Source organism: Mustelus asterias, chromosome 14 (genome assembly GCF_964213995.1).
Source record: "Mustelus asterias chromosome 14, sMusAst1.hap1.1, whole genome shotgun sequence".
NCBI classification, from domain to species: Eukaryota; Metazoa; Chordata; class Chondrichthyes; order Carcharhiniformes; family Triakidae; genus Mustelus; species Mustelus asterias.
The window spans coordinates 48837298-48851091 of record NC_135814.1 but is presented as its reverse complement, the minus strand read 5'-3'; the positions used below and the strand labels follow the sequence as shown (position 1 = coordinate 48851091).

Genomic DNA, 13794 nt, shown 5'->3' with positions numbered 1-13794 from the left:
CAGAACAGCTAGTGAGATTCTGCAAGCCCAGGAGGCAAGCTGTGGGGGTTACTGATAATGTGACATAAATCCAACATCCCGGTTTAGGCCGTCCTCATGTGTGCGGAACTTGGCTATCAGTTTCTGCTCAGCGACTCTGCGCTGTCGTGTGTCGTGAAGGCTGCCTTGGAGAACGCTTACTTGAAGATCCAAGGCTGAATGCCCGTGACTGTTTGAGAGCACTGTTTGAGAGCACATTTCCACTCCCATCTGACGAAGGAGCAGCGCTCCGAAAGCTTATGGTATTTGCTACCAAATAAACCTGTTGGACTTTAACCTGGTGTTGTGAGACTTCTTACTGTTTTAGTTTGGCATTGCAATTTATGTTGTAAGTATATGTGTGAACACATAGATATTTAATAGAAGCAACATTCTTTTTTATCGAAGGCGGTTCTCACCCACAGTGCTGCAATCTCCACCGTGGTTAGGGCAAGGAGACAGGATCAGAAGAAACATTATGTTAAGCACCTGAGAGCAAGGGGTTGCAAAGGAAATATATAAATTAATTGAGGTGGCAACAGTGGAATTGAATGTGGGCAGGCGTGTGCCCATCTGGTTTTGACAAGAAAAACAGATGAAAATAGTTTCCAATTGTTGAGAAATTAGAAAGGAATAAAGATTTGCAAGTCCAAGTCGGTACATAGAACATAGAACAGTACAGCACAGAACAGGCCCTTCGGCCCACGATGTTGTGCCGAGCTTTATCTGAAACTATATTCTGATGTAGAAAATTCTCGAACACATTTTACAAACTCTACCCCGTCTAAACCTTTAACAGTATGCGAGTCCCAATCTATATGTGGAAAATTAAAATAAAGTATTATAAGCTAGTAGACAGATTAAAATAAACAATTTTAAAAACTATGGAATATTGGCCAATATCTGAAGGAAACTGGAAAACAAAGAGGATATAATTATGTTTCAGCTGCACAAAGCCTTCGTCACACTCAATTTGGAATATCGTGTCTATTTTTGGGCACTGCTCCTCAGCATGAATGTATTGGCTTTGCAGGGAGTGCAGCATAGATTCAGTAGAATGATATCTGGTTTTAGAGGCTTAAAATATGAAAACTGGTACTGTAAGAATGGCTTTTTTCATTTATTCATGAGATGTGAGAATCACGAGCAAGTCAGCAGTTGTTGCCTATCTCTAACTGAGAAGGTAGTGGTGATCTGCTTTCTTGAGCCACTGAAGTCCATGTAATGCATTGATGCTGTGAGGAAGGGATTTTTGACCCAGCAACACTGAAGAAATGACAAGAATACCAGAGACCTGGGTTCGATTCCAGGCTTGGGTGACTGTTTGTGTGGAGTTTGCACGTTCTCCCCGTGTCTGCGTAGGTTTCCTCTGGTCGTACCAGTTTCCTCCCACAGTCCAGAGATGTGCAGGTTAGGTGGATTAGCCATGCGCAGGGTTATGGGGTTAGGGCAATGGATTGGGCCAAGGTAGGGCCCTTTCAGAGGGTGGATGCAGACTTGATGGGCTGAATAGCCTCTTTTGCACTGTAGGGATTCTATGATTCTATACCAGCTTTTGATATAGATCATGGTACTGTATGTGCTTTATTTTCTACTGTGCAACATCACAGCACTTTGTATTTCTCAACATGTTCCTTAACTTATCTGCTCATGCATTGTGTTCAAAAGGGCACAAATTTATATTGCCATTAGTCATTTACTCTATCTATTCGATATGAAATTATTTTTTAAGTTGCATTCTCTGTATCATGGTTTAAAGTATCATGAACGAGAATAACAAAAATGCAGAACATAAGTGGCTGTCTTTCTATTGGGGCTTTGTGAGCAATTTTACAATGCTCTGAGAACAAAACTGTTACTTTCACAATAAACTGGGAATCCTTTCAGAATAACAAGGATTTGTATGTGAGAGACAGATTGCATTTAAATCGTGTGAAGACAAAGACTCGCAAGGCACCAGTAAAGACTTCTTTCAACTATCTAGATAGGGTGAGGAGTTGTTGTCTGGTGTGTGGGAGGCAGAGGGATGGTGGCAAGGAAGAAACAGAGTCCCAGATGAGATAGTTTGTAGGATATTGGGTGGTAAAGAGGTAAGTATGGACATCAACGTCCTGGGGAACACACATGAAGTGGAGACCAAAATAGGCAAAAACTAAGCGACATGAAAAGAAGCTCACCAAAAAAATGTATATGCAAGAACATTAGAAGAATCAGTCCTGATATCATAGCAAACAGAAGGAGGATGTTCGGCCGATAGTGCCTGTGCAGCTTTTTGGTAGAGCCATCCAATTATTTAAATTTCCCTGCTCATTCCCCATAACCCTATAAGTGTTGTCCCTTCAAATGTTTATCCTGTTTCTTTTGAAAGTTACAAGTGAATCTGTTTCCATTAACCATTCAGACCAAGCATTCCAGATCGATAAAACTTTCTGCATAAAGCAATGTTTCCCCAAATTAACTCTGATTCTTTTACCAATCACATTAAATCTGAATCCTCTAAATATCAACCGTGTTGTACAGGAAACCGATTTTCCTTATTTATTCTATCAAAATCCTTCATGATTTTAAATACTTCTATTTAATCTCCCCTCAAACTTCTCTGTTCGAAGATTTCTTTAGTTTCTCCATGTTATTAGAGTTCCATTTCCCTGGTAACATTATAGTAAATCTCCTCTGCATCCTCACTAAGGCATTGATATCATTTCTAAAGTGTGGTTCCCAGAATAGAACATGATATTCCAGCTAAGGACTAATTAGTGAAAGTTACGGCAGGTGTTCAACTTTGTTAAAGATATGGGGTGTGTTTCCCCCAGCCCTCGCGCTGCTCTAGCAGTTCAACGGGCCAGGAGATACCAGCAGAGGCCATTTCCTGGGCCTCAGAGCATCTTTGTGACTAAGATTTTGCACAGAGCTGATTTCAATATTTAAAACCTCATTTGAATATGATTAGTGGGCCCGGGACTGAAGTCTGTGGGCCCGTTAGCATCCGTCCCCCTGCTCCCCCAACCTTGCCAGGAGCGATTCACTCCAAGCGGGGTTTACTACTGCTCCCCACAAACAGGGAACAAGTAGCCATTGAGGCCCCCCTGGAGGTTGGGGGTAAGGTGGGGGGGGGGGGGGGGGGGGGGCAGTGGTCCCCTAGCACTGCCCACGGGGCAATCTTGGAGTACCTTGGCACTGCCTACCAGGCATCGGGCAGTGCCAAGGGGACAGGACAAAATGGGGCAGGGCCTATTGAGGGGGCGATTGGTGAGGTTGGGGAGGTGCCCCGCTGCCACCCTGCATTTGGGGTCGCAGGCAGAGGGACGGAGGATGGCGATCGGGTCTGGCCATCCAGGTGGGGGGGAGGGGGTCAGGGCTGCCGAGGGGATGGGATCAAGACTGCTGGGGGTCAGGACTGTCGGGGGGATTGGGAGATCGGGGCAGGCCAGGAGCCGGGGAGATTGGGGTTGGTCGGGGGGGCGGGGAACATCGTGGCTTGTCCGTGGAAGTCCGGGAGGCCAGTGATCAGGGGGTGGGAGGGGGTCGGAAGCGATGGGAGGTCATGGGGCTGGCCAGCGACCGGGACGCCTGCAGTGCGAGGCTACTGCACATGCGCCGATCTCGGCGCTGACAGATGGGCGTATACACAGTGGCCCGCTCAACACTATGCTGCTGGCCTCCCCAGCGAGAATAGACCCCTTCCACTGATTTTCAGAGTGAATCACGCTAGGGCACTCTGTGATGCACAGCGTGTCGGAGATGCAATCTGGAAATCACGTTCAAAAAACAGCGAGAGTTACTCCTATTTTCACACCTGACTTAGAATTTTTTGGGGAGAATCTTGGCCATAGACATTATTGGAAGAAAGCTTGCTGGTTGAAAATATTTTTTTTACTGAAGTACTTATGTTTAATTTAGCTTCAGAGAGATAAATCACTGGGTTGAATTTTTCAGACTCTGAAATTTCACAAGCCTATGTACCAATTATTTATTATGAAATTATACCAAGTAAGACAACCTTTATTTGAATTCCTTAGAGGAGGTATTTATGTATTCATTTTCACAATTGCAACAGTGGGATCCAGACTTTGGGGAGTTGTCTTGATCATTTTACCTCAGTATTCCTTTAATAATCTATGACTTTTGGAGTTTTTGATCTATTTATCTTTAAGGTTGCTTCTGGAAGGCTTTTTTGGTTCAAATTTTAGTGAATTCCTGCAGTTCACAACTAGCCCAGCAGCAGGTAGTGGGGTGGGGTGGGGCGGGGGGGTGGGGCGGGGGGGGGGGGGGGGGCGGTTCTCATGATGACAAGGAAACCTTGTCAAGTCCTCCTGCGGCCTTGCAGGAGTCCCTCATTTAAAGGCACTCAACACCTGATGATGGGACCTAGCATCTGGAAGAGGGGGCTTACCAGGAACCACCCTCTGCCCTTGCTGCTGAAACCCTCCCCTGTAACCCCACCCCGCTATACCCTTCTAGCCATCATCGAGCTTTGGCTTGGAATCAAGAGACGATTCTGGGTCTCGGGTGGGTGTCAGACCAACAGAAGTCACTACCTCCCTGATGGCACTGAGATGGTACACATTGCCATTCAACAGAGATACCAGGCTCTGATTGGTTGACAGCTTTGGACAAGCTGATGCCAGGGGAAGGCCACCGCTGGTCTGCCAAATGCCTGAGTGGAACAAGATGTGGCAGATATTCCCGAAAGGAGTCAACGTGAGGCTCAGCTGCCTCTCGGAGATTCCACCTCTAGTCTGGGGAGCAGGGGCTTGTAATCGCAGAGGTCATTTATTGACCACAATTATTCCTGTGTAACCTTGAAGAGCATTTCTGCTGTCCCTTGCTCAGTAAAAATAATTTTACCACCGAATGTTTCAGCTCTTTTACTGTACCACCAGGTTTGTTTTTTTACTGAGCCAAGTTTCCATGGTGAAAACTCTGCTCAGTAGGAAATGGCATTGGGCTCCAACGTATGTCATGATTTGCATATATTAATTCAACTCCTTTCTGCTTCAGGTAGGATTCATTGTACAATAGAAACTCCCAGGAAATACAGCATCAGAGCAGTAATGGGTTGTGTTATTTCAGTTTAGGTAGGAAGACAATGGCAGTAAAATATTTTGGTTTTTCATATCTAATATCTTATTATTTGGAACGCTCTGAATTAATGGTTTTATTTTTTTCAGGTTCTAGTTTTTGTATCTGACACTCGGCAGTGGATTGCACGAAGCAAACTAGCTATTTATATTTGAACCCTTCCCCCACAGTCTATAGCAATAGTTCAAGCATTTCTTGAACACAACACATTTCTGCAGTCTGGTGAAAGGAATGTATCTCATGGCATTCTCATCACAGACTTGCAATTTGAATAAATAAGCTCGTAACTGGGCAAATAGAATATTTACCCTAAGACACTTCCTGCAGAAAATTCCGTACGGATCGTTGGGTGCAAAGGAACCAACAAGAGTTCCCATCTGATTATCTTGCCCTGCCTGCCCAGGTCAAGGGAAATTTCCTGGTTTCAAGAAACCATTCAAGAATAACTGAAGCAAAATGCATAATTTGTTAGAAAAGGGGATTCAGTTTCTGCAAAAGCTTTCTTGAATATTTGTACAAAATAAATGATTTAGGTGAATTAACAGCAATGAAGGAAAATAATCTCCTTTGTCTTTTCCCAGATTTGGCAGTGTGGTGGTTCTTTGGAAATTATTACTTGTTCTCATGTTGGTCACGTATTCCGGAAGGCAACCCCGTACACGTTCCCCGGTGGTACTGGACACATTATTAACAAGAACAATAGACGCCTGGCAGAAGTCTGGATGGATGACTTCAAGGACTTCTTCTACATTATATCACCAGGTACACTTACACTCTGGGGAACCTATTTGTTTTGATCTGGCCTTTATTAAGCGTATTACATTTAGGGATGATGATTTTTTTTCAGTGTAAATTCTTAAAGTGTAATTTCCTTCATATTGGGCACATGAGTTTGCATATTTTCAGTTGCGATCAAGTTGCTTGTTGGCAGAAGCAGTTTAAGATTCATTGGTAAAGCTTATTCGTAAACAACTTTGGTCATAATTCTTCCAGATTTAAAAGAAGTAGCCCAGTTAATTGAGAACTGTTTTCCAGACTGCTTGTTGCCCTTGTGTCGTAAAATGTGATTTTCCTGTATATTTGTCTCGAGCAATAATTGTGTGCGGTTTTGTCCAATATGGAATGATACAGGGCAAGATTGTATTGTGATTATTTATACCTAAAGCAACTTACTTTGCTGTTCTGATGATCAGATTGATAGCCAAATCATAGCATTCCAAAATTATTAATAAATTAATTATGATAGCACTGTGTTTATGTTACTGAAGTAGTAATCTTAATAAGGTGAGTTCAAATCCCAACATGGATTTTAAGAGTCAGAAACAAATCTGAAGATAAAAAATCTGGTATCAGTAACATGGTCATAATGCTATGAGATTGTAGCTAAAATAGTTTGGGGTTCAGTGATGCCCTTGAGGGAAAGAAACCTGCTTTCTTTGCCCGCTCTGATCATCTATACTCCAAACCCACACGAACATAATTTTGTCTTAACTGCCTCTGAAACTGCCTCGAAAGCCATTCAGTTGTATCAAACCTTTACACCGCATGTTCTGCAACAGTTCAGGAAGAAGATCCACCACCATTGTTTCAGGCCATCCGGGCTGGGCAATAAATGCTAGCCTTGCCTGCAATATGCACATCCCAAAAATAAATTTTAACATTGTGATTCACCTTTCTGTTTCAATCTTATATTGTGTTTAACAGCAGTAATGCAGGCAGCATTTATGAAAAAGAAGTAGAGGGTGGAATTTTCCCGTCCCGCCCGCCACGGGAATTGTAGCGGGCGGGACAGGGCCATGCAAAGGTCCGTTGACCTCGGGCGGGATTTGCCAGACTTGGGGCGAGCATGGCCAGAAAATCCCGCTCTAAACGTTTGAGAGATACAAAAAAAAGCTCATCAATTTTGCCAAATTGCAATGAAAAATTAGAAATAACCTGTCATTCATTAGTTGTAGATTTCCTCATTACTTAAGAAGGTTTTAATAATTTAGCACAAGCGAAAGAAAAACAGGCAAGCTTGCTATTTATATTAGTGCCACAATTGATTTTTTGTAACATAAATCCAATCGTAGGCAAAACAGAAACAAAGCACCTTTGCAATCCTCACACTTCTCCGATATCTAATGAGCTACTTTATTGCATAAATGATGAATCCAAATGTGGAGTGCACAAATTTAGATTAATAGCTTAGTGAGAAATGTAAGAAGCCAATTTAGCTCAATGTGGCATCAAAGCCCTTGCAGATTACATAATGGAGAAATAGGGCTATTTCTTTAATCACACAAAATAGCTTCGAAAGCAAAGGAATTGGAGAGCACCTCATCATTGTTGATATAAACATCCCAAAGCCCTTTAGCTGCAATGAATTATTTTGAATTTACAGTCCCACAAATGACAATAAGATGAGTGGACAGTTACCCAATTATTTTTGGCACTTTTGGTTGACATTGGGAAAACTCCCTGCCTCTCCTGAATGTTTCTGTGGGAACTTTGCCAACTATCTGAACGACTCAGACAGATGGGATGTCAGTTTAAAATGTCACCTGAAAGATGGTGTGGTCTGATGTAAATTAATTTCGAATGTGATTTCATCTTGTTGTAAAACAGCTAGAGGAAAAACATTAAAGTTGTTTTTCCCGAACAAATTACAAAATGAAGTCTGCGAACTATTAATTTTAACCTGTAGATGCTTGACAGTGCTGCAAGTATGGTATTTTCTATCTTTAAAAGATGACAGTAAACATGGTGGTACCTTATGCTAAAAAATTGATTACTCATTAAAATGGGTATTGGAATTGTGGTGCATAGAAACGTTGAAAGTAGGAGCAGGGTAGGCCATTTGGCCCTTCAAGTCTACTCCACTATTTATTATGATCATAGCTGATCATCCAGCTCAGTAGCCTGATCTTGCCTCCCCCCGCACCCCCCCCAATATCCTTTGATCTCTTTAGTCTTAAGAGCTGTATCTATTTCCTTGAAAACATACAACGTTTTGGCTTCAACTACTTTCTGTGGTAGCAAATTCCACAGGCTTACCATTCACTGGGTGAAGAAATTTCTCCTCATTTCAGTCCTAAAAGGTTTACCCTGTATCCTTGGACTACGACCCCCGGTTCTGGACACTCCTACCATCAATAACATCCTTTCTGCACCTACCCTGTCAAGTTGTGTTAGAATTTATAGGTTTCTACATGATTAATTGGCACCTAGTCAAAGCGATGCATGTAGTTTGCATGCTGCCTGCTAACATAATTGATGGTAGCTATGCATCTCAGCATGGGGCCCATTTCTACAGTGACAAGCACCACTTAAAGTTGGCATGCACGACTTAAAACCAGCCTGCACCTCTTAAAGGGGAGGTGCATTCTGACTGGAAGATGTTGTAGACAAGTGTCTACCTACAGGAAGAGTGAAGATGGTACAGTATGGCAGAGAGCCTAATGCAGCATTCCAAGCCCTGCTGCAGGAGATGAACAGGAGATCCTGAATTCACAGGAAGCCAGGCTGGTCCTCCACATAAGCACTTAGAAAGATATAGAAGCAGAGAGCCATGGAGACCAATGCGAACTGTCACCCCAATGATCTGGATGCAGTGCCTCAAGAGGTTTAGTGACCTCACCAGTGGGCAAGATAAGTGAATTCATCTTCAACTGCCATATCCTTGCAACTGAACGAATAGGCTAATTTACTGCTCAATTTATCACTTTCTTTTCACTCAATGTTATCTTTCAAACAGGACTCATACCTCACATAGGCTCAGCTCAGCCTTGACAATTAACCTTGCTGAAGTCTCACAGCTTGCACATATTGCAATGACAGGCATGTCACACAAACATATAGAATCACATTCACTGCACCACACTCTCTGATCCATTTCTCTCTCTCTTGATGGAGAAGGTGGCACACAACCAGAGGCAGCACCTGGCAGGGACAGGCATGGCTATGTGTCCTCACCCTAACTGAGGATCCAGTGTTCGCTATAATTGAAGTGGTCATCGCTGAGGTTGAGGCCTATGGTGGGATTGAGACAGAGAAGGTGTATTTCTATCTAATCCTGCCTCTCACATCCTTTTTCCAAAATATCTTCTGATGGGTTGCGGATGATAATATCATGCTTTCTCCCTGAACTCTTACTGCAGTCTACCCATGCTCCTTTCTTCAAAGTCTCAAAACTGCCACCTAACCAGGCAATGGTACAAAAACATGAAGGTCCAGGGGAAGAGCAGGAGAGTGATGTTGAAGACGCACCTTTGCTTGTCCTCACACTCCAGGCCACATGCTCATGTACTGAGACTGTGTAAACATAGGAGCATAGAGGTGGGATATGTATGTGGTGAATAACTGAGCACAAGTAACCTGCAACAGTTTTTAAGGTGAACATTCTTTGAACTTGACTGGCTTTATATCCCAGATTTATTAATTAATTTATTAACTAAACCTAAATCAATGGCCATGGTGGGATTTGAAAGCATATTCCCAGAGGATCAGCCCAGGCTTCTGAATTACTAGTTTGGTGATGTTACCACTATGCCCCATGTCCCCTTAAATGCTAATTATTATGGGATTATATTAACCCTGCTGTAGATTTTTTTTAAAGCCTGTAGTCATACAAAATAAAGAATGAACTTCAATATACTAAAGCACTCTTTCACAATCCATTCTGTTGTTTCACACAACAGATAGTGGAAAGAACTGTGGGTGTTCCAACAACACATGGACCACAATGGTTCATGAAGGCAGCACACCACCACCTTCTCAAGGACAGTTAGGGATAGACCATAAGATTTAGATGTAGAATTAGGCCATTTAGCCCATCGGGTCTGCTCCACCATTCAATCATGGCCAATAAGTTTCTCAACCCCATTTTCTCCGAAACCTTTGATCCCCTGACCAATCAAGAACCTATCTATCTCTGTCTTAAATATACTCAATGACCTGGCCTCCACAGCCTTCTATGGCAATGAATTCCATAGATTCACCACTCTTGGCAGAAGAAATTCCTCCTCATCTCGGTTCTAAAGGGTAGTCGCTTTATTCTGAGGCTATGCCCTCAGATCCTAGTCTCACCTACTAATGGAAACATATTTCCCACGTCCACTCAAACCAGGCCTTTCAGTATTATACAAGTTTCATTGAGGTCCCCCCCTCATCCTTCTAAACTCCATCAAGTACAGACCCAGATTCCTCAAACCCTCCTCATATGTCAAGCTTTTCATTCCTGGAATCATTTTTGTGAACCTCCTCTGGACCCTCTCCAGGGCCAGCACATCCTTCCTTAGATATGGGGCTCAAAATTGTTCACAATACTCCAAGTGTGGTCTGACCAGAGCCTTATAAAGCCTCAGCAGCACATCCCTGCTTTTGTATTCTAGTCCTCTCAAAATGAATGTTAACATTGCATTTGCCTTCCTAACTGCCGACTGAACCTGCAAGTTAACTTTAAGAATCCTGAACTAGGACTCCCAAGTCCCCTTGCACTTCCAATTTCTGAATTCTCTCCCCATTTAGAAAATAGTCTATGCCTCGATTCTTCCCACCAAGGTGCATAACCTCACATTTTCCCACATTATATTCCATCTACCACTTCTCTGCTCACTCTCCTAACCTGTCCAAGTCCTTCTGCAGGGACCCCCCCCCCCCCCACCCCCCACCTCCTCAATACTACCTGTCCCTCCACCTATCTTTGTATCATCTGCAAACTTAGCCTTCATCTAGATCATAGATGTATAAAGTGAAAAGTTGTGGTCCCAACACTGACCCCTGCGGAACTCCACTAGTCTATCTATGCTAGTACCTTGCCTTTAGCACCATGAGCTCTTATCTTACTCAGCAGTCTCCTGTGTGGCACCTTGTCAAAGACTTTCTGGAAATCCAAGTAGATAACATCCACTGGCTCTCCTTTGTTTAACCTGCTTGTTACCTCCTCAAAGAATTCCAACAGATTTGTCAGGCATGACCTCCCCTTAATGAAACCATACTGACTTCACTCTATTTTACCATGCACTTCCAAGAATTCTGAAATCTCATCCTTAATAATGGACTCCAAAATCTTATCAATGACCGAGGGTCAGACTAACTGGCCTGTAATTTCCCGTCTTTTGCCTCCCTCCCTTCTTAGACAGGGGTGTTGCATTAGCTATTTTCCAGGCCTCTGGGACCTTCCCTGACTGCAGTGATTCCTGAAAGATCACCACTAATGCCTCCTCTATCTCTTCAGCTATCTCTTTCAGAACTCTGGGGTGTAGTCCATCCGGTCCAGGTGATCTATCCACCTTCAGATCTTTCAGCTTCGTTAGCACCTTCTCCTTAGTAATGGCCACCATACGCATCTCTACCCCCTGACTCTCTTGAATTTTTGGAATGTTACTGGTGTCTTCCACTGTGAAGACTGATGCAAAGCACCAATTCCTCTGCCATTTCTTTGTCCCCCATTGCTACTTCTCCAGCAGTCCAATCTTGCCTCTCTCTTACCTTTTATAGATCTAAAAAATACTCTTGCAATCTTCTTTTATATTACTGGCTAGCTTACCCTCATATTTCATATCCCCCCCCCCCCCAACCTTAAATGCTGGCCTATCCAGCGACGGCCACATCCCATGAACAAATTTTTTAAAATATGGAATTCTATTCTCCGAAAAGCTTGGGAAACTGGGTCAATTGAAATTTTAAAGACAGATCAGCTGATTTTCATTAGGTAAACGTATCAGGGGACATAGATCAAAGGTGAGTAAATGGAGATAAGTTACAGATTAGCAATGACCTAATTAACTGGCAGATCTGGCTTCAGGGCTAAATGGCCTACGCTTGCATTTAGGACATAACTGTTCAAACTGAGATCTGCCTAAAAAATAGAATGAATGGACTCTGGAGATATATTAAGTGTTCTTTATCTCCCAATTTTGACCCAGGCAACAACCCCATTTCCAGGTACAAGTGAGGTTGTTGTGAGACAAAAATCAGCCTCTTATCATCCTAATAGTTCAGAGAATCCTTGCTTAGGATACAATAAGTTTTACTTGTTCTACTTCCATAGATCTCTAATCAGTTACTTACGTGATCATTTCTTCCACGTATTTTCCTAGGTGTCTTTATAATTCTTGCTGAGGCAGCCATGGCTGTAGCTTTATACTCAGGAGGTTATTCCCACGATTGAGTCTCCATTGTATTTTGGATTTTAGTGCATCTTTAAATGCCTTTTAACAGCTCAATGTTCTTTATTGTCTTTAAGTTTACTGTCTGATGATCCAGAGACAAGGGTTTTCATTGTGCGTTTGGGGTATTGTAGTTCCACAAGAGGAGGGTAAAAACTACACCTCTGAAAATGCATCTGTCTAACCTGCAGAATTTAATGCGAAATGGTTGAACAATAACTTGTTTTTACATAGCGTCTTTTGTGCAATAAAATGCTTCAAGGCATTTCACAGACGCATTATAAACTAAAGCATGACACCAAGCCACATGGAGGCATTAAGGCAAATGAACAAAAGCTTGGTCAAAGAGGTATAATTAAAGGAGTATTTTAAAAGGCGAGAGAAAGGCAGGCAGAGAGGTTTACAGAAGGAATTCCAGAGCTGAAGGCATGGCTATCAATGGTGAAGCGATAAACATCAGTGATTCTCAAGACGCCAGAATTAGAGGAGCACAGATTTTTCCAGCCATGCATGAATCGGCGCTATCTTTATTTCTTTACTCACTAGCACATGGCACCTGGAATAATCCAGAGGTTACTACTTTTGAGGTCTTAATTGCTTCTTAGTATCATTCATAACTCCCTAAAATCTGCCTAGTTTTCTATTGATGTTGTTGGTACCGATATGGACTTTTGGTTCACCCTCTTCCCTCAGCCACTCAGTGATGTCCTGGGCCCTCACACCAGAGGTGCCTCATACATACCGTTCTGGAATTTAATATGACTACAAAAATGCCTGTCTTTTCCCCTAACTATTTAATCCCCCCTCATTAATGCGTTCCGAAGTTTCCTCCATTATGTTCACTAGGCCATCCATGCGGCTATGGACCTTTTTTTGGCTGAACTCCTCAGAGGAACCACCAGTGTTCCGAACTGGAGAGTTGGAGAGCAGGAAGGAGAGGAGGTTCGTGCACCATCAGCCTGGATTGCCTGGCAGTCACCCGTTCGCTCTCTGCCTGCATAGCCAACCTAAAGTTGTGAGCTTGGCACCTCTATAAATGTGCTCTCCACATAGTTCTCAGTCTCACAAATGCACCACAATGATAGCAGCTGCTGCTGCAGCCGTAAAACCCCAGACTCAAGCTCCTCCAGCTGACACCACTTCCTGCACTCATGGGATGGGATTCAGTGGAGCCTGGTGGGGTTGGGAGGTAGCAGGCCGACTTGCATAATTGAGGGGAAGGCCACACTTTCCATTCTTGCCAGTGGGAAAATTGACCCCATTATTAAGTCAGCAATAAGAATAGGCTGATGTGAGGAATCTACCTGCTGGCTAATTAGGCTCATTATTGACCCGCTTAAAAATCATTATGCCTGACCCCACTGGGTCTTGGTGATGGCTCGGGGATTCTCTTGAACTCAAATAAATTTCTCCATGCCTCCTGAAGACCGCCGAGCAAATCCTGTTGGTTTTGTCAGCAGCCTCCCAGGGGACACTCAAAGGAACAAAATGTCCAGTTGAGGGACCCAGCATCAGGAAGGGGGAGCCCACTGAAAGCCAACCT

General features: G+C 43.2%; 1 protein-coding gene across 3 annotated transcripts in view; it reads left to right on the top strand.

The window, feature by feature from the left end:
- galnt13 (polypeptide N-acetylgalactosaminyltransferase 13) overlaps nt 1-13794 on the top strand; it is a 421054-nt gene that overhangs the window by 320740 nt on the left and 86520 nt on the right. For all 3 annotated transcript variants that reach the window (XM_078229193.1, XM_078229194.1, XM_078229192.1), the window contains exon 7: nt 5682-5862. In XM_078229193.1, coding sequence (XP_078085319.1) covers nt 5682-5862 — 181 coding nt within the window. The remainder of the gene's footprint in view (nt 1-5681; nt 5863-13794) is intronic.